The 25,662-nt window shown below is 49.1% G+C and overlaps 1 protein-coding gene across 3 annotated transcripts in view; it reads right to left on the bottom strand.

Annotated features, from left to right (window-relative positions):
* Positions 1-470: 470 nt before the first annotated feature.
* The window catches only part of dock6 (dedicator of cytokinesis 6), a 43,444-nt gene continuing 18,252 nt past the window's right edge, over positions 471-25,662 (bottom strand). Inside the window, exons 18-50 of one of the 3 annotated variants that reach the window (XM_030380277.1) lie at positions 25,113-25,214; positions 24,527-24,613; positions 23,921-24,152; positions 23,184-23,348; positions 22,504-22,676; positions 21,215-21,316; positions 20,490-20,576; positions 20,230-20,325; positions 19,513-19,653; positions 18,470-18,583; positions 17,729-17,899; positions 16,282-16,421; positions 15,434-15,603; positions 15,164-15,315; positions 13,519-13,701; positions 12,442-12,568; positions 12,141-12,225; positions 11,689-11,785; positions 11,133-11,267; positions 10,195-10,347; positions 9,590-9,748; positions 8,783-8,883; positions 8,102-8,294; positions 7,199-7,342; positions 6,526-6,657; positions 6,399-6,413; positions 5,708-5,833; positions 5,049-5,138; positions 4,437-4,673; positions 3,753-3,896; positions 3,250-3,356; positions 2,901-3,074; positions 471-2,259 (exon numbers count right to left, since the gene is read on the bottom strand). In XM_030380277.1, coding sequence (XP_030236137.1) covers positions 2,217-2,259; positions 2,901-3,074; positions 3,250-3,356; positions 3,753-3,896; positions 4,437-4,673; positions 5,049-5,138; positions 5,708-5,833; positions 6,399-6,413; positions 6,526-6,657; positions 7,199-7,342; positions 8,102-8,294; positions 8,783-8,883; positions 9,590-9,748; positions 10,195-10,347; positions 11,133-11,267; positions 11,689-11,785; positions 12,141-12,225; positions 12,442-12,568; positions 13,519-13,701; positions 15,164-15,315; positions 15,434-15,603; positions 16,282-16,421; positions 17,729-17,899; positions 18,470-18,583; positions 19,513-19,653; positions 20,230-20,325; positions 20,490-20,576; positions 21,215-21,316; positions 22,504-22,676; positions 23,184-23,348; positions 23,921-24,152; positions 24,527-24,613; positions 25,113-25,214 — 4,377 coding nt within the window. In that variant the 3' untranslated portion in view covers positions 471-2,216. The remainder of the gene's footprint in view (positions 2,260-2,900; positions 3,075-3,249; positions 3,357-3,752; positions 3,897-4,436; positions 4,674-5,048; positions 5,139-5,707; positions 5,834-6,398; positions 6,414-6,525; positions 6,658-7,198; positions 7,343-8,101; positions 8,295-8,782; positions 8,884-9,589; positions 9,749-10,194; positions 10,348-11,132; positions 11,268-11,688; positions 11,786-12,140; positions 12,226-12,441; positions 12,569-13,518; positions 13,702-15,163; positions 15,316-15,433; positions 15,604-16,281; positions 16,422-17,728; positions 17,900-18,469; positions 18,584-19,512; positions 19,654-20,229; positions 20,326-20,489; positions 20,577-21,214; positions 21,317-22,503; positions 22,677-23,183; positions 23,349-23,920; positions 24,153-24,526; positions 24,614-25,112; positions 25,215-25,662) is intronic. The other 2 variants (XM_030380286.1, XM_030380294.1) reach the window with 2 other exon arrangements.

The raw sequence follows: 25,662 nt of genomic DNA, 5'->3' as shown, positions 1-25,662 counted from the left end.
ACCCAATTCAATGTATGATAGTTTACTTATGGTTGTAATGCTTAATGCCAGCAGTTCATACATGCTGTGTGGGTGTGGGTGGTAGGACAGCATCCAGAAAGTTTAGTTATTTTTCTAGACACATAACGCAACGTTATATATTGAAAACCACAATTCTGCAATAAATGTTGAAGAAAAATAAAGAAAACCGCTATTCGAGTAGGCGTAGTCTACGTCACAATGGGAATTTGGGGGATTTTTATGAAACACTGTTGGGGGGGTAGGAGGGAAGTAGAGTCCTGGACGGGGTCGGAATGACTTTACAGCAGCGCGGACCAGGAGGCTAATGCAAATTGATCCTTAAATTGGATTAATGTTCTAGTGTCCTAAAACATTGGCAGCATATGGTCTGTAAACCAATAAAATCCCACAAATATGATCCAATAAGGTTGATGCAGGAGAAACCCCATGAAAACAATTAAGAGCCATTATCTAAAGTAGAGAAGTTTAATAGAAAGCAGTAAAAATGACTGAATAAATAAAAAAAATCCTGATTTGGTAAAATACAAATTTTGGTCAACTTTGTGAAAAATTACAAAAGCAGAAATGACAAACAAGTAGTTACAGTGGTAGGTGCTGCAGTTTGTTTACAATAGTGCAATGTAATACATATACAGTAGTTCTAAAACCAGTGGATACAAAATAAAAAACAGAAATAATAATCAGAAATCTTCCTCCCCTAACTTACAACATGGAATCCATCAGTGTCCCTGGAACCAGTTTTAACCGCTTTTTTTACTTTTTCTAAAAACAACAGATTAACATGGGGGGAAGAAGCCAGCATTAAAAGATATGGGTGATCTTAAGCTCTACAGGTCAACGTTAAAATCTTTCAGACGAGGGTGTGGGGGGAGCCCCAGGCTGCTAGGGCCAAGGCTTCTCCAAGGGTGACTACTCCAGCTCAGTCAGTGCATTACAAGACCATTTCATAGTGTTTCATATATCCTTTTACTAAAATATCATGTCAGTCACTTTGGGACTCTTTGAAATAAAAAGGGGACTCTTTAACTCGGACTAGTGTTCTATGTTCAGATCGGGTACAGAGTCGACGGGTCACTAGTTTACCTTTGCGTAACAGAATCTCCTGAACAGAGGTTGAAATCGTCGGAGAGCCTAACTTAAAAGGAAATTGAAAGGAATGTCAGATGTTTGGCGCAAGGATCGAACCCCGGGAGGGGGGGGGGGGGGGGTCCTCCCCACGCCCTAGTAGTGGTGGTGGTCCCGTTTGAAAAACAAAACAATAACAACAACAACGACATTGAATGAGGCCACACAGTGCAGACAGTCTGATCGCTGCTCCACAGTGTGACCCAGTATTCCTTCACAGCAAAACATAATTTCACCGGACCGCGAAACAAAAAAGAAAAAAAGATTGAAGAGAAGACAGAGAGACTTACTGGAGGCCAGCGTCATGTCCTCAAAATAAAATAAAACAAAACGCAAACAATTCATCCCCGGGGACCGAAGCATGCAATCACTGCCAGCTCCTCGGAGACTATTTGAGGAGACCTGAAATTAGTGTAGGCGGTGAGCCTGGGACACAGCAGCAGCGCAGCGAGAAGGGAAGATGCGCGTTTTGGTCATCGGTGTGTGGAGGGACCACTCCTGGAGCTGTGGCTTCCCCCTGGGGGTGGGGGGCATGGTGGTTGGGGGGGGGGAGGTTGAGAGGCGTGAGAGGTTCTCTACGAAATGTGTTAACAGCGAGGATAAAGTCGGAGTTGAAACAGTGGTGGCGGACGGTTTTTTTCTCCCCCCCCCCCCCCCCCCTGTAGGAGTGAGAAGAGCTGGGGAGGGAGAGGAGGTGGTTGTGGCGGTGGTGGTGGTGTGTGAGTCGGAGCAGGGAGGGGTGCAGGGTCGGCCGGCTAATATGCCGTGACTGCTGGCGGCAGAGATGAGGGGAGGGGGAGGGGAATTAACAAGCTAGAGCTGCTGGGACAGGATGGTTGTGTCTGTGTTGGTGACAGTTGGTGGGCTCCCCCCGTGTGTGTGTGTGTGTGTGTGTGTGTGTGTGTGTGTGTGTGTGTGTGTGTGTGTGTGTGTGTGTGTGTGTGTGTGTGTGTGTGTGTGTGTGTGTGTGTGTGTGTGTGTGTGTGTGTGTGTGTGAGGGAGGGAGAGAGAGGAAGGGTGGAGGGGGTTGAGGGCACGACGGAGGATTAAAGCCTGAGTGTCTCTGTGCTTTAGCAGTCCACTCTTCGAAGGCTCGACCTGTTGTAGGAGTTCCTGTCAGGAGGGAAAACAAAAAGGCATGAAGGACTGTGGGGTGCTTGACACTGTCATCACGTTGGAGAGGTAAATCGGACGTGTGTACACGCAACGCAGAGTGGCGATTCATCTCAATGGATGAATTGAGATGAATCCCCCGAAAGAGGATTCATAACACTGTCGGACTGACGTAATGAGGGTTGAGAACATTGTGATTGTTTTGAAGATACAATTATTAACATATTATAACCTACAAGTAAATATACTGTTCATTCATGCAGTGCAGATGAGGCCTTTTCCCCCTAAAAGGACATGATTTCAATAATGTATCGCTATTTAAAATGAATGAGTGAGTAAATTGGTAAAAAAACTAAAATACTAAAGGAACATGTGGCTTTTATGGGGGACAGTCTATACCCACAGGATACTGCATGACCGCAGAGCTTGACTTAAAGAGTGTGGGTGCGTGTGTGTGGGTTTAGACTAGAGTCTGGTGTCACGTTACTATTGTGTTTCCGTGATTCTGAGCTGTATTATGTGGAGAAGTCTGAGGTCATTCCCTGCATTCTTCGAGTGTAGTGTGTGCGTGTGAGCAGTCTCGTGTGCGTGGATGTGTGCGTGTGTACGTGCGTGCGCGTGTACTCGACGTGCGGCCGTACCGCTGTATCTGCGTGGCCTGCACCGCCAGCGGCCGGTAGAGCTGGGGGATCTTGCGGTTGATGAGCGGGCCCAGCGCCTCCTTCAGCTTGTTGTAGTTCCTCTCCAGCTCCCGGTGGTACTCCTTCTGGTCCGGCCCGATCAGGGTCTTGTTCTTCCGCAGGGCGTCCTCACACCTGGGAGGGGGGGGGGGTGGCAGGAGGAAGAGACACTCAACGGGGAAACTTTCAGGTGGGGTTTATTCCCCATCTCCTGCCATGCTGTGTTGTTCCTGAGCGGTTGTTTGCTTGTTTGTTTGTTTGTTTGTTTGTTTGTTGTGGATGGGAGGGACGGCTGGCTGTCAGTCCTCACCTCTTAGTGAAGTCCTTGAAGCACAGCCGCAGCTTGTTGTGGTGGCGGAACAGCTTGGGGTCGTCAGGGATGTCAGAGAGGAAGACCTGGGCCACCTCCAAGGGACCCTGGGGGGGGGGGGAAGAGAGCGAGAGCGAGAGAGAGAGAGAGAGAGAGAGAGAGAGAGAGAGAGAGAGAGAGAGAGAGAGAGAGAGAGACAGAGAGAGAGAGAGAGACAGAGAGAGAGAGAGAGAGACAGAGAGAGAGAGAGAGAGAGAGAGACAGAGAGAGAGAGAGAGAGAGAGAGAGAGAGAGAGAGACAGACGTCGAGGTAATCCGGGGGAGAATGAGCGGGGGAGGTAAAAGAGAGTGGAAGGAGAAGAGAGAAAGTTACGCACACTCCAAGGAATGTCTGGTCCCCTTCCTACCCACCACTGTAGTCATTATTGTCTTCATAGCTCCAGGAGGTCATGGAGAACCTCTCCTGAAGCCAGCGGTGGTGGGGAACGTGATCGGAGGCCCACCTGGTTCACCGTGGTGCCCACGCTGCCCTGCAGCACCATCTGCAGCATCTTGGAGTCGGAGGGCTCCTGGTGCGTGGCGAAGGCCAGCTCCTGGGTCTTCTTCTGCATGTCCTCGATGGCCACCTCCATGGGAACCAGGATGATCTGCAAAACCACGAGGGTCAGTGCAGCAGCTTCTTTAAATTTAATGAACCATTGACTTAGAATATGCCAGAACGTAGAACTAACCAGTAGATTTGGCAATATAGAAACAACATTATGAATCTCTTTGATTGTCGGTCTTAGATGGAAAATAATAAATACAAGGAGGATTAAAGCTAATTCCCAACTGATGATTGGAGAATAACCCTAACCCTATTTTAGAGATGGTGTTCCGGGTAATAGCGACAACGAGTTCAGTTAGAGGTCAGGAGCAGACGCGGATTAAAGCATCTGGCTCGGGTACGCCGTCAGGTAGACTGTAGACATCAGGGGATCGAACCTCGGTCTGGTTTCAGTCATACACCCCTAACCCCTACATTCCCTTGTCCCGCTCATCAAAGAGCACATTGGTGCACGCAAAGCCATGAACTCTAAACCTCAAGTAAGAAACAGAGAAAGATATACAACATATACAAAAAACGAAAGAAAGAGTGACACCCGTTCACATGACCATCCCCTCCACGATCGCAGCACCCCTCGTACCTCCTCCTTCTGCAGCACGTTGACGCGGGTCTTGACGTAAGGGAAGGCGTGCAGCATGGTAAGGATGGTCTTGCGCTTGTACTGCTCGTGCAGGTCGCCGTGGGCGCGGCCGTCCAGCGTGAACGGCGTGCAGTACATGAAGGTGCGCAGGTTGTAGTTCTTGTCGAAGTACGTGATCCGCTCCTTCAGCTCGTACGTGTCGAAGAAGGGCTCCACGTAGGTGATCTGCAGGTAGGCCTGGACGGGGGCACGTAGGGGGAAAACACACAAACACACACCGGGTGTCAGGTGCTAGGGGGCTTATACCGCCCACTTTGATGACTGACAGCTGGTGCAACGTTTAAAAACTTCAATCAAATAAATGGACTACTTACTCAGGTGGCTAGACAGTCATACAAAACAAGGCATGTCACATTTATTACATTTTTCTTGCAAATGATGAAGAAATTTGACTGAAGGAACGACAACGTGCTTATCGCTAGGCATCGCTATACTCCTGCTTTCTGCTGCCCCATCCATCATGTCAGCGGTGACTCAATTAAAAACTGAAACATGCCGTGGTGTTTTCCTTAATATCTGCGAGCGTTTCCCAGAGGGTTAGTGTACTTGTACCTTGTTCGGATCCAGTTTGTTCTTGTCCACCGGGCTGGAGTCCTTGATGATTTCCACCACGTCATCCCCGAAACGTTCACAGTAAAACTCCTGCATGCAAAAGCAAGCGTTTACAACCCTCTCCTATGGTCATAGAAACCAAATCATCCACTGATCATTAAAATACTGTGTGATCATCAGATGGCGCGGGTCAGATAGACAAAACAGCTGCAGCATTGGCTGTGTTCGCCAAATAAGAAAATATGGGGCAGTACTATTCAGCCAAAAAGGTCTTTGTTAGTGTGCTTCTATACTTGTATTGATGTGATATGTTGGCTAGCTTCAGAGCCCTCCTGTATTAATTTGATATGTTTGGTATACTAGGCTTTGTTAGTTTCAGAGCCAGTGTGATAATGTTTATTAACATAGTGGCACTCCTATTCTATTGTGACACGCTAGCTTATGTTAGCATCAGAGCTAGTGTGGTACTGTATGTTAGCGTTAGAGCACTCCTATTATATTGCGATACGTTAGCTTATCTTAGCATCAGAGCTAGTGTGGTACTATATGTTAGCGTCAAAGTACTCCTATTCTGTTGCAATACGTTAGCTTATGTGAGCTATGTGAGCGTAAGAGCCGGCCCCGCTTGCGCCGAAGCCTATTTCAGTGCGACAACTTGCCTCAAGACGGTGAGAGATCTCCGCTAACTTGGTGATGGACGGCTCCTTGTAGACAAACTCCTGCTCGTCCAGGTCTCCGAAGCGGCAGCCGTAGAAACCCACGCGGAAGTACGTCCCAAACATCCTCTGTGGACCTGGAGAGACAAGGAGGAGGAAGAGGAAGAGGAGAAGTAGAAGAAACAAGGTGAGCAGCTTCCGAGTGTGAGAGTAGGGCCCTAATATTGACTGATGTATGTGAACAGCTACCACTTTCACAGAGACAATCTAATTAAATGTCCTAATTAAATCAGGATGTGTGATGAACTGATGGTCAGAGACCCACTGGAGACTCATTGATGTCGGCAACAGCAGAAAAAACACAAATTGGGGCGCAAATTAGCAATGCGTGTTTAAGCAATGTGCTGCTTTCTGAAACCAGTGAGCAGCAAACCGACCCTTGGCAAAATAGCATCTTGTGACTACTATCATGTGTAAGCCAAACCTCACAACTGCAGATTTATGATTCTGTTTGAGTGAGGGAACTCGAGCGTACTCACCAGCGAAACATTCCACCCATCGAGTAGGCGATGGAACCACCCAAGAGAGAGATGAGAAATAAAGACGATTACAACACCAAGCACACAAGGAAACATGGAGTAATTTATCCAATGATGTATTCATCCCCACAGACGGCGAGCAACGAACGTCATACCTCCCATCCGGAGCTCTGTAAGGGGTGAAACGGAGAAGAGAAGGGATGAGTGATTGTAAAACACACAAGTTCTGGTGATGCAGCCAGGTGGCGTTAGTCCTACGCCGTAGGGGAGAGGGGGACCGACCTGGTTGTAGACCTTGTTGAAGGCGTCTTGCAGCTTGCCGTGGACCGCGGCCAGCTTCTTGAAGTCCCTGTTGGCCTCGTGGACGGGCAGCAGGATCTTGTAGACCTCGTTGATGGCCTCGTACATGGCGGCCTGAGGGGGGGGGAGAGAAGGGAGGGGGGAGAGGGGAGAGCAAGGGGGTGAGAGCAGGGGGGGAGAAGGGGGAGAGAGGGACAGCAGGAGGAGAGAGTAGGGCCAGGGAATGAGGGGGTGGGGGGGGGGAAAGGGGAGGGCAGGAGGGAGAGAGGGGAGAGGGGAGAGATCAAAGGGGGAGAGAGCAGGGGGGAGAGCGTGTGGAGAGCAGGAGGGAGAGAGGGGAGAGAGCAAGGGGGAGAAGGGGAGAAACAGAAGGGGAGGGTGATGAGGGGGGGGGGGGGGGGGGGGGGCGTGGAGCCAGGGAATGAGGATGGTGGAGAGGGAGAGAGGGGTGAGCAGGGGGGCGAGAGGGGAGAGAGGGTAGGAAAGGGCGGTCAATAGACAATAGGCCCTCTTCAGCTTTTGGGCCGGCCTCATAACCCAGTGCTCCGTCGAGCGTGATGGCCGGAGCTGTAAAACCCCTGCCAGCACGCGGCCAGCATGTCCCGGGGGCAGGCAGGGGGGGGGGGTTAGGGGGGGGTTCATCCGAGACGCGTACCATATTGAAGGAGGCAGCTGCCTGCTCCAGGAGGCCCACAAGGCCCGACTCGCTGAAGTACTTCCCCGTGCAGATGCCCTCCTCCTCTGGGGACAGGATGTCATCCGACACCGCCGACTCCTCCAGAACGTTGGAGGAAATGTTCTGCGAGGAGGGAACGGGCGGGGGGGGGGTCAGAAAGAGTAATGAAACACACAGTGAAGTACAGAGTCATAACAATAAGCGCGAGAGGTCTGGCGGGGGGCAGGGAGTCGGCCATCTGCAGCACCTCTGGAGGCAGCTGGAGCCGTTACTCAACGCAGATCAACAGGAGAAATGTGCCTGGTCTCCCTCAACACCCACGACCAGTCAAGGGTGCAAGGGTGGGGGGGTTCAACCTAATCTCTGCTGTAGCAGTCCCGCCATGCCGTTGTAGCAGAACCTCTGGGGAGGACGCACCTTGTTTCCTGCGTTTGCTACAGAGCTATTCTACAGGAGATTGAACTCATTCAGCCACGAGGGAAGGCAGCTTTCAGGAGGGTTCTGAAGACGTGTATTTCTTCGGTCGTCAGACTGCACGGTGTGGATCAGAAAAACCTTTACAGATGCCTTTTAGAAGAATGTTGCTTTCCTTTCAGAATGCTTTCAGCCTGTCTTGCCATCGGGAAACGTTTACTAGTGCTGGCCAGGTTTCTGCTCGTCGATGTTGTACAGATCCCCGCCTCCAGGGACATGATTGGCCAAAACAAATATAAAGCGGAAAAAAAGCTAAACACCCCTATCACCCAGATTGAAGCTGCTCTGCTCTCAGACTATCATCGTATCAATCTAAACGTCAATCCCCTGTGTGTGACAGCCTAACGCACTCACGCATATGTGACTAGCACAAACCAACCAATCACAGCGGTGGGGGGGGAGGCTGACCTGGAAGGTGACGCAGCCAATGGGGAGGTAGCGGCAGTCCTCCAGCATGTTGAGGTACTCGGCCACCAGGGCGGCGCTGTGCACCAGGCAGTGGGCCGCCTCGGCGTGGTTGCCCCGCTCAGAGTGCTTGCCGGCCATGTTCTGGAGCCACGTCAGACGCAGGTCCGGAGAGTTCTGGTAGCCCTTGGCGATCCTGGGGGAGACGGGGGAGGGACCGCGAGGAGAGAGGAATGGTGATTTTGCTTACATAAGATGAGACATGTTGTTTGATTGTTGTTTATTGAATTTGGTGTGCCAGCAGAATGACAGGAAGGTGATTTGTCACCCCCCCCCGAAAAAAAGAGATGAAGTAAAAGCTTAGAATACGCATAAACAAGAACAAATATGTTCCTAATGTAATTATATAATATTCAATTATATATTATTTAGATTAGAAATAAAGTGTCCCGTGTGGTCCTGTTGTTTATCAGTGTTGTTCATGCAAGGGAGTGTGTGTATGTGTGTGTGCGTGTGCACATGTGTGCGTGTGTACGTGTGCATGTGTGCGTTCGTGCATGCGCTTGTTCTTGCGTGTGTGTGCGCTTGTGCGCGTATGTGTGCCTGTGTATGTTCGTGCATGTGTACATGTGTGTGCATGCGTGTGTGTGCATGTGCGTGGGAGTACAAGGGCACTGGGAGTACCTGTACATGAGGTCAATGAGCATCTCCGGGTCATGCTGGTGCTCCTTCATCTTGACCGTGTCGGTCAGGATCATGTGCAGGTTGAACACCAGGTCCTGGACCTGAGGTCACGGCACAAGAACACAACACCAATCACCATCAAAAGCACTAGCGGCGATTAAACGGCTCTCTACAGCTGCAGCTGCCGGCTAAAGTCGGTGTCACACTGACCCACTGTAATGATGATAGCACGGTTGTGTTCCAGCTAAACTCAATTGTATTTTTCTTGCTTATAAACGGCGGTTTAGTTACATTTAACACCAAAACCTCCTCCGGATTCCTTACTTGGTTGACGTTAGCTCAAAGTGTTAATGTTAACGTCGATAAATTTACGTTATATAATCAAATATCAAGAAAGGTCGGCATGGATTTTTTTCACATCAGGCAGTCAGAAAGTTGGACTCACTGACTGACTGAACTAATGACAACATGTTGTTGGTCGTGGCAATGCTGAACTCAATCTCGCTGAACTTGTCTCAACCCAATAAAAATGGCAAGTTTTTTCCTGCATATAAACTGCCATTTAACGTCCTTTGTGCTTTGTTTAATCCGTTGACGTTAGCACAAACCTAATGTTAACGTAGATGCATCGACATGACATCACTGAAATGTCAAGAATTGTTCGGATGGTTGTCCTGTGGTGTGAAACCGGGCATCCGGAATCGCCAAAATCCACCAGCGCTGACGAGTACCGAAAGACCTACACTACTGACACCTCTACCGGAGGTATGTCCGCACACAGGCCGGTCCCATGGTGGCTCTTCCTACCTGCTCCGGGAAGGGCGAGTCCCTGAGCTCGAGGTCCTCCTCGGCGTAGGTCAGGATGGTCTTCAGGGAGCGCCGCAGGTGGTCCTCGTTGAAGCTCTGGGACGTCCCGACCAGCGAGGACAGGGACATGGTCACCTGCATCTTCACCCGGGCAAAGTTCTGCAGCCCCAAAGAAAACGAGCGTTACCCGGCCGCGACAGTGACGCACGGCCCTGGACGATTCACCGTGCGGCGTTACTCCTGGCGTTACGGAGGTCAATCAGGGGAGCGTTGGTGAGCCGAGGCCTGTGTCCGTGTCTAGCTATCGGACGCAACTCTGTACATGAAACGTTTTCCACGGTCCTACAATACATTCACGTGTGGAGCTGCAATCAGTGCATTTAGAACAGGATAGGATACACAAGAGGCCAAACAAGATTCATCTTTAAAAGTATAACAATTCGATTTTTCATTCATTTACAGAGGGAATATACGATCAACTCAAAACAAATCATCAACTTATAACGCAAATATAACAAGGAATAAAGAAAAAAAAAATAGAAACCACCTAAAGGTGAAACTACTATCACACACGCGCGAGCAGTGTGGCGGTTGGAGGGACTCACGTTGCCGATCTCAAAGTTCTGCCTCATCAGGAGGTAGAGGGAGGCGGAGGCGTGGCTCCTCACCGAGCCCACGCTGCTGCTGCAGTGCCGCAGGAGACGCAAGCACAGGTCGGCACACAGCTCCGTGTCCTCCTCGAACAGCATCTCCGGGAACTGGACGCACGTCAGCCACACACACACACACACACACACACACACACCGAGGCTCACCGGTCAGCAGATGAATGGCTTGTTTAGTTTCTTACCCTCGGCCATCAGGCGTGTAAACACTGATGAGGGCCCCCAGCCAAGTCACACATGCTAGTTTTTTTCATTTACTGTAAAGAATACCTCTATTTATTGTTTTGCACATTATTTCAATTTGAAACCTTTCGATTTGTTATTCTATATAGGGATAATTGTTTTGATGTCATTTTATTTCATAGTTTTATGCCATTTGTCGGCTTATTTAAATATTGCACAATCTCCGCAGGCACTGCCACTTTCAATATTTCACTGCTGTTCTTGTATATGTATGTGACTCTGGAATTTTGTGCAGAGACGTTAGTGATCAAATCAGTTACAGCTTTCGAGTGGGATTGTGTATTTGTCGATCCGTGAAAGCCGAATGAGGTCACGCAACTGAAGATTGTGAAATCTATTTAAGATGAGGAGTTAGAGAAGAAGATTTTTGAATGCCTCTTCCTATGGGATACTAACTGCTGCACTGAATGGCGAATGCAAAGGAGGACACCTCTCCTATGCTCTCTAAACCCGAAAAAGTAAGCCAATACAAGCATGGACTATTCCTGTAAAATATCTGTTTGTAACATGCACGTATATTCATGCGAGTACACCAAGCAAGCCGACAGCTGGAGTGGTTCTGTGCGTCACGCTAAGGCTACAGTTGTGCAGGAATAACAGCATCAAGGGTTAGAAAGGGGGGGAAGAGGCCCGACCTTGAAGACGAGCGCCCGCTGGGTGGTGAAGCAGTGCTGCAGGAACACGGCGCTCTGGTTGCCCGCCATGCTGTGGAGAAGGACCCTTAGCACGCCACCCAGGACGCTCTCCTTCAGCTCAGACTCCACCACCGTCTGGACCCCACACACACACACACACACACACACACACACACACACACACACACACACACACACACACACACACACACACACACACACACACACACACACACACACACACACACAATAGCACATATTGTTTGCAACAACCACAATACAACAACCACTCACAATTAATTACTATTTTATGTTATTGGTCACAAAACTTGTATTCAACATTAAAATACAAATAAGGAAGAAAAACGCTTAAATACTAAATAAATTAATGTATACCAATGCGCACAAGGGAATCCAATGACATTATACTCCAGGGATGCTAGGATGTTGACGACACTCAACACACAGATGACACGGTCTCACACATGGTCATTCAGACAAGCATCAGTTCACCGGATCCACCCGTTCCCCGTTGGGTTCACATGTTTTGGGTTACCTTGACGACGATCTCCAGTGTGTCCAGTACGACCAGAGAGGCTTCGGTCGCCAGGTTCCCGTCCACCACCGACTCCTGCTCCACCTCGGCCTTGGTCCTGCAGGGAGACCTCGTTACGCCACACCTGGTATAGCGCGCACCCAGCCCCCCCCAGAGCCATTCTACTATACCACTATGTAAAGCAGCAGCAGACGGCAGAACGCATATTCACACAGTGGGATTGGTTTACAATCACACTGAGTTAATTTGGAGTCAGGAGATCATCTTATCCAAACCAAATGGACAATCCTGCCCCTGACATTACGTTAAAAGGCCAATGATGGACAAACAAGAAATATATTACTATCATCAACCCTTCACTAAAATGAAAGAAAAGTTAGTGATATAAGAAGGAGTGATGTACCGCCCTGAGGAAGAAGACTTCAGCGATAGGAGCTCACAAAGGAACGTACTTATCGACTCGGTCTGCGTTCTGTCTCCAGTGCGTGACGTTCTTCCTCCAGCGCACGTTTTCCTGACTGCCGTAAGGGCTTCTCTCTGGAAAATACAAACATGGATACATGAATTCCCTTACTGAACAAGCAACCTCACCAACCGTGAGTGAGTACGTGAGCGAGCGAGCACTCACGATTGTGTGCGCGCGTGTGCACGCGTGTGTACAGGTTGTGTTAGTGTGTATGTACAGGCAGAAGTGTGGTGTTTGCAGGCAGAAGTGTGAGTGTGTGTGTACAGGCACAAGTGTGAGTGCGTTACCTCTGCAGCGTCGCACCATCTCCTGGCGGGCCCCGATGGTGCCCAGGATGGCCTCCTCCAGACGGGCCTTCATGTCCTGGGACTTCTTGAAGGTCAGGCTGTTGATCCTCTCCAGGGCCTTCTTACCCTGGGACGGACACACACACACACACACACACACACACACACACACACACACACACACACACACACACACACACACACACACACACACACACACACACACACACACACACACACACACACACACGTCAGGGTTAAGGATTTTAGGTGTCTGGCCATTGCCAGTCAAAGCTTGTGTATATAGACACGTTTTCTATATATTAATCTTTTGTGGTCTTTTATTTATTTGTATTTGAACGATAACGACACATATTGCAAGGGCACGCTGACAACCTAATCCAAACTTCGTGTTCAGCAGTGAAACGTCAAGCGGTGGCAATCGATCTTGCGATACACAAATACTGACACGAACCCGAGTGAGCAAAACCACAGCTACAAACCAAACTCAGCACCCAGCTGCGTTCAATCAATAAAGAGTGCGTCTTCCAGCCACCGGCAGCATGAACTGATCACTCCTCTGAACAGACCAGCGGCGTGCGACACCAAAACAAAACCACACCCTTTGAAGCCTTCATATCCGATGATCCATCAGGGATCTCTCAGCTTTTGTGCGACGTTCCTCGCATGATATCACGCCGGCGAAACGGGGAGAGGAGGACCCCGGCCGGCTGTTTGGCATCCAGCGGTAATGTGCAACATGTGTGTGAGAGGGGCCTGACGCATTCTCCTGCACGGCCCCGCCCTGTTTTGATTCACGATGGATGGCTAGGGAGAACAGCGTTGCTGTGGTAATAATAAACCAGGCCTGCTGTGAGTGAGTACGAGGTGAGCGAGTGAGTGGCGAGTGAGTGAGTGAGTGAGATATTGTGTGTGTGTGTGAGTGTGTGAGTGAGTGAGTGTTTGAGTGAGAGATTGTGTGTGAGTGAGTGAGTGCGAGCGTGATAAGGATAGAGATAGAGATAGAGTGAGTGAGTGAGTGAGAGAGTCAGTGAGTGAGTGAGTGTGTGTCCATACCCTGTACTCGAAGCAGGACACTGAGAGGTGCAGCAGGTCCAGCAGCCGGTTGATCTGCATCACCGACAGGTCCGACACCCACTGCTCCAGGAGGCCCGCGTCGGCGTTCTTCAGCACCCAGAGGAAACACACCAGCAGGGTGCGGCTGCACTCGGCCGACAGGGAGCTGGACTGGCGCCCGGCCTGGTGGTGGTGGTGGTGGTGGTGGTGGTGGTGGGGGTGGTCGGGACAGGGGAGACACACGCATCAGAGCCACTGCTACCCTGTTTACCACAGGTTAACCAAACCCCTCCATGGCAATAAGCCCTACAGTTAGTCATTCAGGTGACCCTCTCCTGGGTGATTTACAGTCAATTTGTTTGTTCACCCTGCTTTGCATTAGCCCGCTTCCGCACTGGGCAGTCGCAAGGCAGCTTTGCGTTCTTTGTGTCGTTATACTTTTGCCTTACCAGTTGTTGTTAAGCACTCATTCCCGTATGGGATCATTCTTTGTTACCTTCTTATTCTGATACTTGTGTTTAGCATTGATAGCTGGTGATGGGTAATCACATTATTTTGTTGTAGGATTCGTCAGGGCAGTAGCAAAGGACCCGGAACACTCACCTAACCTCCTTGTCTTTGATTTCTGGTCGGGAGTGAGAAAGTACGCTATTCCCCGGAGTTATGTGTGGTTAGGGTTTTATTTCTATTTCGTTCTTTTTACTTTATCTGATTTAATGCCATCAAGCAATGATTGAATAAATTCATTGTTTTCACTTTCACCTTTTGTGAAAGGATGTACACTATACCACCCCCACGATTTGTTTAGTATTTTTAACAGAGAAACACAAAATAAAGGTCATATTACTCAGGCGCTTAACCATAAACGTCCCAAATATCTGCGTCACGCCAGTCAAAAAAAACTGATGGTTTCAATCCTGGACCTCAAACGGGCCTAGCCTACTGAAGATGAGCTCATGCTCAGTCCTTTCACCCGAATATCCTATGCATTCAAAAGATTAGATTATAATTGAGGTTCACTTGTGTAACAAGTGTAAAAATAGTGAAGCGAATGGCAGTTGGTGGATTAGGGGGATTACGATGAGTGGGTGTGTCTCGATGTGAATTTGAAGCCTTCTTTAGCACGCCCGTGTTTTGGAGACGTTAGGGTCTGATGTTGTTTCCCTGTCGGATAACTAAAGTAGGCCGTCAATCTTTTGTAGAAAGTCGGTATCTCATACACAACTGTTGCCATCTAGAATAAAGATCGGTACTAACAGATCGTGATAATTATAGGCTGGAGGTGTCAAAGATATAAAGGAAACGTCGCCTTACAAAACGGATATTGTGTCGAGTGTGTACAGTCCCACTCAAATCACAACAAACAACGGTGTTCAACGTTAAACAACACTACGTTGAACTTTGAAATGAGAGATGGGAGGGTCGAAAAAAAGGCCATTTGTAGGAGCGGCCCGTTTTGAGTGACATACATGATACATGCACTGACACAACCACAAACCTCTCCCCTGCTATAATGACTTGTTTGGTTATATATATATAAGTCCAGGGACATTCTCTCACACACACACACACACACACACACACACACACACACACACACACACACACACACGCACGCCCACAGGCCTCTCCCGTTATTACTCACCGCCGTTGGCAGGGCGAAGGCGTTCGTCTTGGCGTGCGGCAACGGGGAACCGGCGATCGCCATGGCGACAGACTGATTAATGGTGCTGCCGTTGTCTGGGTCACCGCCGTCCGCCAGGGTGGAGGCGAGGCGCCCCCGAGAAGGAGAGTTGTCTAAAAAAGAGAGAGATAAATATAGATCAAAACGATCAATTATTAAACGCGGCGGCGGAACCGAACGTGTAAAAGCTGCAGGATTTGAATATCCACATCCATATGTCCCTCGGCTGACCGGTGAAGTCGTGGAGCTGGGGCAGCGTCTCCATGACGATGAGGATGAGCGGCAGGTAGAGCTGAGCGATGTGCGCCCGGACCTGGGGGTCGGTGTAGCGGGGGTCGGCGTCATGGCTGCACAGCAGGGAGTGGACGGCGCTGATGGCTTTCTTGTGGAGGAAGAAGACCCTGGCAGGTGGAGGACAGGTTTGTATTTACTACGGATGCCCATCTATGCATGCCTAGGTCTGCCCCCAGCGGCATGCATAGACAAGCATAGACGGGTCTGGTCGGTGGGAACCTGAGGTATCACATGTGGCCAGCAGGGGGCGCCATTTGTCTAACACTGCGGGAACTAAGCTTTCCCAGGTTCCTTTGTTCATGCGTGTTATATGAGATGCCCGCCTCCCTTCAATGAGTCAGAAAATCATTCCCAGAGTCGTAGGCGACGTAATGGGGCTCGGTGGCTGAATCACGTAGCCTGAGATGCTGGGAATGATTTCAATTATATTTAAACGAATACTCAAGCAGTATTATAGATAGGCCTATAGCATATATGTTGTTCGATTTTTGATCCATCTGTTTTCTTTGTTAGGTTTTCCCTCAAATGTACAAAAATGTCAGTTCAATATGAATGAATAGCCTGCCTACTATGACTAAGTGATGAGTAAGACAAAAAAAAAGGTGCAGTTAGGCTCCGAACAGTGTAATGAAATACATAACACAAAATAGTAAAATAGATACATATAGGTATATATGCAACATTGGTGATTAACTGTTAAAGTCAAATGTATTTTAAGTGTATCTATGTGTACGTGGGGTGTGAGTACATATACAGTGTGTGCGTGCGAGTGCTTGTGCGCTCACCCTTCCCCGTCGGGGTCCAGGATGAGGGAGAGCTCGGAGAGCAGAAGGCCGGACAGGAAGTGCTGGTGACGGAAGGGGACGGAGAGCTCAAACATGCTGGCCACGCCCGGGTCCTGCACCATGCTGGAGAAGGCCGAGCTCTGGGGGGGGGGGAATCAAAACAGAACTGCCATTATATTGTGGACACATGGTCATTGTGATATCATCGTCTTATCGGATTACAGAGACAAAAATGGAGCTGGTCCTTGAGACGTCCACTCCCCTGGCAGAATTGCCTCAATAATAATGATTGTAACCATGCTGTAATAAGCAACAGATGTTTCGATTTTTTGAGCTGGTCAAAGTGAAAAGGAGAGAAGAGTGAAGTAAGACCACACGTTCTATACATTTACATGTAATTATTAATCACTAACAAATACATGGAATGAAACAAATCAGATTTTTCCTATTGCTATTCCTATTTCTTACAGCTACTACACCAAACTTGCGATTGCTTTAAGTCACGATGTGGAAATTTGATGCCTTCTCGTTGATGAGAGACTTTCCAAATTCTAAAACAACACACACTGTGCAACCGGGAGGAGTTTTGGGAGCAGCGATAGTAATTCGTTATAATCAAAGAGGTGTTATTGAAAGCGCCATCCATCAGCACTGGCTAGATATGTCAAGGTCATATTCAGGCAACGAGCTAGGTGAAAAGCTACACAGTGCGACGGTGACATTTTGAGTGTCAGCTTCCATTCCTTTACGCCTCACTTCTCTTCCCTTTGAATAAAAGCGGACGCATACGTGTAATAACATATCGTTAGCCTCAGTCAAATTTTAAGGTTCTTCTTGTATTTATTGTCCACAATGCCAAGTCAAATAGATGACTTAGTCAGATAGTGACAATGGAATGTGAAAAGCACTCTGATTGGCTTAGGATGAAGCCAAGGAGACACAGTAAAACAGCAGTGTTCGGAGACTATTAAGTTAGAAATCACTATTTGGCCAAAATTGTACTTAGGCAATTATGCTATGAGGCCAACAATACAAGACAACCAGGCTTACTGCCAATGACCCTTTACTATGGAAAACAACAAGGGCTTGGCTCAGCTGTGTCTTAGGGCAGTCGTTGCCATAGTGGGGTCCGTGACGGTACTCCACGTGGTCCGTGGAAAAGCTAAATAAAATAAAAAATAGTTTTTATTTACCATTCCGATTTCATTCCCTTTCTTTTAACAAGCCCGTTGTACTGATGGTATGACCAGTTCTTTCTAGTGCTAGAAGGCCTATTAAGAGGTGCCGGTAATTCAGGTAGGTCTGTGTGTAGACATATTTCATTATTTGTATAATGAGGTGGTCCACGAAAGTACTTGATTACAAATAGTGGTCCACGCACACACACAAAGTCTGAAAACCCCTGCCTCAGGTCCTGGATGGAGGAGAGGGGGGGGGGGGCTGCTACCTGGGAGGTGGTGGAGGAGGTGGAGGGCGAGGGCGAGGCCGGCGGGCTGAGGGTGGCGCAGGGCAGGTTGAGAGTGACGTAGTGCTCGTGGCTGCACACGATGCGGGTGAAGTCCATCCGCAGGGCGCTCAGGGAGCTGGGGTTCTGGGCCGTGTGCAGCTTGCTGGAGATCTGAGAGGTGGAGGACGTCATGGGGATATAACATCCGATACGGAGGGAGGAACCCTATACACCGCGAGGTAAGCTGCACCCCCCCCCTCTAGAGAGCTGGGGCTCTGAGGGCACGGGACAGACAGTGCTGCTTGATAACAGGAACGTAGGGCCCCTTAAGGCCCTACAGAGGGTGTCAGTATAGCAGCAAGCTGTATCATAGACGTTTATCAAGAAAGACCCAAACTGCTTTAGAAACAGTGCATACATCTACACATTTAAATTGAATGCATAGTTAAGGGATCGTGTTGACACTTGTGGATAAGCAATGGTTAGAACTCGCGTTGAAGAAGAGATGTGTGTGGGTGTGTGAGTGTGTGTGCATGCATGACTCCCCGATGCACAATGCCTGAAGACAGAAACTAGAGGAAGGACAGCAGACAAAAGGATCAGACTTATTGCGCAGGAATTACATCAGGTGAGGAGAGAGTAGTAGGGGTGTGCGTGTTGTGTGACTAACAACAGCGGTGGCTCAGTGGTGTGTGTGTGTGTGCGTGTGTGTGTGCGTGCGTGTCAGTGTGTGTGTCCCACCTGTTTATAGTAGGAGCGGATCAGGTTGAACACAAAGCCCCTGTCCATAAGGGACAGCAGCTCGTTGAGGAAGAAGGCCAGACTGGTGTTTAGTCTCTCCACCAGCTCCACGTCCTGGAAGAGAGAGAGACATACACAGACAGCAGGAAACAGAGGGGAGAGAGAGCAGGAAACAGAGTGAGAGACATACACAGAGAGCAGGAAACAGAGAGGAGAGAGAGCAGGAAACAGAGTGAGAGACATACACAGAGAGCAGGTGAGAGAGAGACAGACACAGAGAGAAGGGAATAAAGAGAGAGACATACACACAGAAAGCAGGAGAGAGAGAGACAGACACAGAGAGAAGGGAATAAAGAGAGAGACATACACACAGAGAGCAGGAGAGAGAGAGACAGACACAGAGAGAAGGGTATAAAGAGAGACATACACACAGAGAGCAGGAGAGAGAGAGAGACAGACACAGAGAGAAGGAAAGAGAGAGACATATGGTGAGTTCAGAGCAGACAACAAAACAGAGACAAGGCACATGTAGATCGATGCAATTCATAAAGAATGGACGTAGAGGAAGGAGATTCAAAACATAGAGACCGTCAGTTAAAAAAATAAAAACACAATTGGCACAGCCCTGCAGGGCGTTATCGATTGGAGGACTCCACTAAGCTGGTACAAAAGACAAAGAAAGGACTGCTTAAACCTGCTTTGTCCAAGCGCAGCCATCTCCTCTAATCCATTGTGAGAGGCAGTCATTCATTGGAATGAAGGATGCATGGAGCTTTGCGACGGCAGGCACTATGTGGGGATACATTAGCCTGTGATTGACAAGCTATGGCGGGGGGTAGAGGGAGGGGGGGGGGGCATTACTTCCTTGTTAAGCTACTTTCCCCTGCTGACAGAAACCGACACTGACACCCGCCGCCATACTGGCCAGTCAGCTTGTTTGCAAACAAACAATCCTCCTCCTCCGGCAATTACTTAAGCTGCTTGTGATGGAGCTATTTTCTTGGCGGGGAAGGGGGGGGGGAGAGAGGGAGGGGGGCCCACACCTTCTGGTGTCGGTTGCCGATGTCCGAGCTTATGGCGCCAACCAGCGCGGCGATGTCGTCCACGAAGCGGTCGGGGAAGCGCTGGCGGCGAGGAAGGTCCAGCCGGGAGGACATGAAGAGGTGGTGCGCCATGCTCTTGGTCTGCGGATGGGGAGGAGACGGGGAGGGTTAGGGTGGAGAACTGGTGGAGAACGGGTGGAGATTGAGGGGAGATTGCGGGAAGAACGAGTGGAGATTGAGGGAAATGAGAATTCGCCCACAACCAACCTAAATGGAAAATGTTCTGTATTTAGTGATGAGGATTTTATCCAAAGTGACAGCGATACAGGGTATTAGTGAGCAGCTAGGGGCTAGGCCTCTTCCGACAGGTAGGCTGCGGACACTGAACAAAGAACTTCTCGTGTGGGAGAACACTTCACCTTTAGAATATTCAGCCCAACTATACTTAAAAAACGACACATGATTTAGGATGCAAAGGAGCAAATGTATGAATGAGTGAGTGAGTGAGTGAGTGAGTCAGTGAGTGAGTGAGTGAATGAGTTTGTGCCAAAGGGCGTAAATGTGTGTGTGTGTGTACCAAAGTGAGTGGGTGAGTGTGTTTGTGACAAACTGAGTGAGTGAGTGAGTGAGTGAGTGAGTGAGTGAGTGAGTGAGTGAGTGAGTGAGTGCGTGCGTGCGTGCGTGCGTGCGTGCGTGCTGGTGCGTGCTGGTGCGTACCATGAGCTGGAAGAAGAACCAGGCCTGCTGCAGGGAGGCCTCCCGGACAGCACTGGTACTGACCACCCACTGCAACGCCAGCTCCTCGTGGAGCAGCTGAACGCCAACCACACATATATATATAAGTTATGTAGCAACAGATTTTCAAGTAACAAATGACGTACAAAAGATAAACACACAATACATGAAGAAGATGATGATGATGATGGTGATGTTTGATGTCGGATGCGTTAGTGGGTTAAAATGGACGCCAGTTTTACCTTCTTGGCCAACTGCCTTGTGGGTACTGAGCACAAGGTGGCGCTGTCCAAAAAGGCAGACATGCGATTGCAGCTGCGCTCGCTTGCCTGGCATACAGCGATGAACGATGAGGTTTTTATAAAAAAAAAAAAAAAACGAAAAAATAAGAACAAAACAAAAACAAAACATGAGGATAATAGACAGGGGGTGAGGGAGGGTGAATTGGAGGTGACGGTGACACAGCCAGAGAAAAAAACAAAACCCCCCTGTGGTTCTCAGAGTGCAGAGGCTGGTAACGACCGACTGGCCTGCAGCAGAACATGCCAACATCAGCCAAAACGTCGACATTGTTCAAGTGAAAGACGACTCGTGGGAGTGGATCTAAAAAAAAAATAGGGGCGACACAGCAGACATCGCTGTGTGTCTCCGTGCTCCAGCTTTTTTATTTCAGTACTCTGACGGAAGGCGAAGCTACACGCCTATCTCATCAACCGAAGCCCCGCAGGCCGGCGAGTAGAGCCCAGAGCAAGGAGCACCACGGTCAAAGTGGAGCACAGCACAGCCCTGGATAATACTTTCAAAAGGCTTTGACAAGCAGACAGGACCGAAGCGGACAGAACGGGAGGAGAGGCGGCAGCGGGAGCCGACAGGTGACATGCATTGCAGTGGATGGTGACGGAGGTGATGGATGGAGGGGTTAATGGAGGTGGAGGTGGAGGTGGAGGAGGAGGAGGAGGAGAGGCACCTGCTTGAGATCACAGCTGGAGTTGGGATTCCGACGGAGCACCGATCTGGGGCCCCCAGGGCCATAAGCAGAGTTTACCCAAGAATGGGAGCGGTCTATGCCCTGCCACCGCGCACACACACACACACACACACACACACACACACACACACACACAGGCACACCAACGCACACGCAGACCCAATCACATGCACGTGTATACACAAACATAGACACACACACACACACACACACACACACACACACACACACACACACAGGCACACACACACCCAATCACATGCACATGCACACACAAATAAAGATACACACACACACACACAGCGCAGGAAAAGGAGTGAGAAAGTGAGGAGAAAGAGAATATATCAGGGTAGTTTGATCCGGAGGGAAAGAAGGGGGGGGGGGGGGGGCAAAGGGGAAGCAAGGAGGAGTAGCAACAAGGAACACACACACAGTAGTATAACAGCACAACAGCCTCTCAGCAGAGAACCTATCCATCGGCAGTGGTCCCCGCATCCCAAGATAAGCATATTTTCTTACAAAACACCCAAACAAGCTCAGCTCCAGAGGTGGGTGCTGGAGTTTGAGTAGCCACAACATCCAACCAGGGGAGGCACGGGACAACGATGCCATTGTGTGGATGTAAAACTCTGCTACTAAAGATAGCGAATGGCGACGTCAACACACCAGTTTTAAACCACGTTATGTTACGCCCTTTTTCCACTCTCTCTGCCTCTCTCTCTCAGCTGAAACAAACAAGGCATTGTGTGAACAGTATGTACAGGAATGGGGGGGGGTACGGTCTCAAGATCTTTCGTATCTCTTTGCCGTTCCTCTTTCTATCTCCTGAAACAGATGCCAGATTAAACTCCTTTACAAGTCATTCAAATGCAATACATTTTACGTTCAAAACACTGTTGATTATCCAATGAAAGAATCCATGGCTAACAATAACTAGTATCTGAAATATATAATGGTTAATAAGTAGTACGTTTACGTTCACAGATCTTTTGGTGCAATATAACAGAAAACACCAAACCACAACATGTTTCAAATGAAAAAGTGCATTGAAAGATGATCCAGTTATCTGTTGATTTGAACAGATAACTGGATTCTTTTTTTTCAATAAAATCCATTAACGACGGTTTATAAAATCGACCGATTAACATTGATTTATGTGCATGTGGGCTCTCCCTATCACACATGATTGCTTCATTCAACTCTCAAAAGTAAACAGTATCCCCCTGACAACATCCGGTCTCAACGGAGGGGAGGTGCCCCCTGCTCACCTTGCTGCCGATGATCCTCTGCACCTCCTGGTCAGGGGTGGCCGGGCTGGTGGCGAGGTCGGGGTTGGAGTTGCTGATGCTCTTGGAGCGGGACAGGTGCAGGCTGCTGGGCCGGCCGCTGGCCCTGGACAGCGTGGCGTACTGGATGGGCAGCTCGTAGGGCGGCGTGCCCGCTGCTCCGGTGGAGAGGAGGAGGGGAGGGAGGAGAAGAGGATAAGGTGTTGAAAGGTATCCCTGCCGGCCCTCGCTTCTAAACCGCTCGGGGTGAAACCCTGCATCCGTCACCGGTTGTACTTCCGGTTTGGTGATGGAAGCCCCGCTTCCGGACCGATCTACCTTGAGTTTACCCATCAAAAACCCGCCTCCGGGCATATCGACTTCCTGTTTGCCCATTAAAGCCCGCCCCCAGGTACCACTACTTCCTGTTTGCCCATGAATCCCAGATAGATTTCCTTCCTGTTGCCAATTACAGCCCAACCTCCAACTAGATCTACTTTCTGACAGTTGGGCATTTTGTGACACTTTAACAACCAACAACAAAACATTATTTGGCAGTAATTGATATCCTTATTTTTGTGATTTGGTCCAATATTGCCGGTATCTATAATATAATATTGCTCTTCATCCTGTGGTTGTCAAATTCGCACTAGAAAACCACAAAAATAAATCAAACCCCTCACTCGTGGGGGGCACGCTTGGCTCGACGGTGGGCAGGTGGAAGCAGTAGTGGATGTAGGAGGCCAGCAGGTTGTTGCGGCCGTGCTGGTCCTGGTTGCCCTCCAGGTTCTTGTGGATCTGATTGACCAGCAGCGTCATGGCCTCGAACGCCGCCCGGCCCAGGTTGACTGCGGAGACACGGAGGAATGAGGGGCGGAGCCACTGACGCGTCTCGCTTTAAAACGAGAGTCGTCGTTAGCTTTGTACTGAGTGGATGCAGTGGAAGTAACAGTTAAAAGCATACGATCGAGATAAGATAACGGCTAGAGAGTGCAGCTCAACCAAGTTAAAAAAAAAATACACCGGGTCAGAGTGCAGAGGAGCACTAAAAAACAGAGAGGATAGACAAGTAAGTTATTTTTGCTAGCTTATTTTTGCTAGTGAGACCAGCGATTGTCTATTAAATTCAATGTAATCCTTTTAAAGTAAATTTCGGTTTCGTAGATTTCCACCACAATAATAAAGCAGCTTAGCAAAACACCGCTTTGCTAAGCTGCTTTATTATTGTGGTGGAAATTTACTTTAAAAGGATTACATTGAATTTAATAGCTTTTAAGTGGATACAATTCAAATGAATCCACTTAAAGTAAATGTCCACCACAATAACAAAGCAGCTCAGCAAAGCTGAGCTGCTTTAAGAACCGACGGCCGACGGCCTAAAGAACCGAAAGCACCACGAGGAAGCGAGAGCGCCCCTCACCGATCTGGCCGGCGATGACGGGCGGGTACACGATGAGCAGGATGAGCTTGCTGAGCAGCTGGTGCAGGAAGCGCACGCAGGTGTCCAGCAGAGCCCCGCGCAGTGCCGCCATGCTGGCCTTCAGCTCGCCCTCCATGTTGGCCTCCGTGATGATGACGTCCTTCAGGCGGAAGGGGAACGAGTACTCCTCCAGCACGTACACCAGCGTGAAGAACTTGTCCAGGTGGGGGTCCTAACGGGGTGGGGGGGGGGTGGGGGGAGAGGTTCAAAGGAGGTGAAGAGGGAGGAAGAGCAGCATGGGCTGGGACTTTGTGTTTGTGTGTGGGTTGGGTGTGCGCATGCGGGCGGTGTTGTTTTTGTTTTACCCCAAAGTGTGCGCCTGTGTGTTTTATTGACCTTTATTTAGCTGAGTGGGTGGTGTGTGTGTGCTTCTTATTTATTGACCCGAGTGTGAGAGAGTATGTGTGGGCATGTGTTTTTTATTTATTGACCCGAGTGTGAGTGTGTATGTATGTGCATGTGCTTGTTTGTGTGTATGTGCATGTGTTCATGTGTGCTTGTGTGCGTGTGTGTGCGTGTGTGTGTGGGAATGCAAACGTGTTTTACCTGTGTGTGAACAGAGGAGGCAGCAGTCACCACCACGTTGAACACGCCCTTGTGGTTATCCACCCACTTCATGCCAGGTAGCTGGACCTGCCATGCAGAGAAGAGACGTTCAACACACACACACACACACACACACACACACACACACACACACACACACACACACACACACACACACACACACACACTACGGTCGACTGCCATAAACAACACAGCTTTATCCCTCTGTCATTTAGCTAGGGGCCGAGGCATAATTAAAGGGGCAGGTCAGTCCTGGTTCAGGAGTCAATGTCTGCAGTCTGCCTGGAGACAGCGAGGCAGGACAGCCCTCCCTACTCCAGTCGCTTGGGATAGAAGCCATAAATCTGTAAATGACTAAATAGTAAAACAGTAACCAATCATATTTTATTGGCATTGTGTTTACACTAGGAGTGTGATACTACCTCAGTCATCATGACAGAAATTTATTATGAGAAAATAATATTATACAAGGTTTGAAATATTTGTAATTACAAAATTAAATGACGCTACTAGAGTATACACTACCACTACCAGTACTACTACTACTAATACTGCTACTACTTACGTCTGGGGTGAGGACGGAATAGCTGGGCGGGGGCTTCTCCACAGAGACGGGCAGACTGAAGGAGCCGGTGCGCAGGCGGCCATGTTGCATCAGGGGGATCCACTGTGGGGGATCACACATACACTCTGAACACAGCCACCACAAGCAGGCAGGGGCACCAGCATATGCTGCGGCATATGCCGCCATTTTGGATCCGCTTTATACAGTTATAAATTGAATAAATGTCGTCAGATATATAGACATATTCATATTTATGTAAAGCGGCAATCTCGAAGAGGGCAGCTTCGGTGATAAGCGATCACTTTTCCCAGCGAGACAAACCTGTTCTTAACATTCCTAATGCTGCAAATTCAAGGGCTTTCATCATTGGGCGGTAATCTCAATCACCATAGTGTTACATCATTCAGCGATAGATGGTGTCTGAAAAGGACATTCCTTTACATGTAAAATCTTCAGAGATTGCCACTTTAAAGATCAAAATCCATATTGAATGTATTTGTGTTGTTGTTGGTCCTTCCTAGGAGAGCTGGGGTGGAGGAGCCGAGGTGGC

Source organism: Gadus morhua, chromosome 2 (genome assembly GCF_902167405.1).
Source record: "Gadus morhua chromosome 2, gadMor3.0, whole genome shotgun sequence".
Classification (NCBI taxonomy): domain Eukaryota; kingdom Metazoa; phylum Chordata; class Actinopteri; order Gadiformes; family Gadidae; genus Gadus; species Gadus morhua.
Note: the sequence above shows the minus strand (reverse complement) of the source record. Positions and strands in the feature narration are given on the sequence as shown.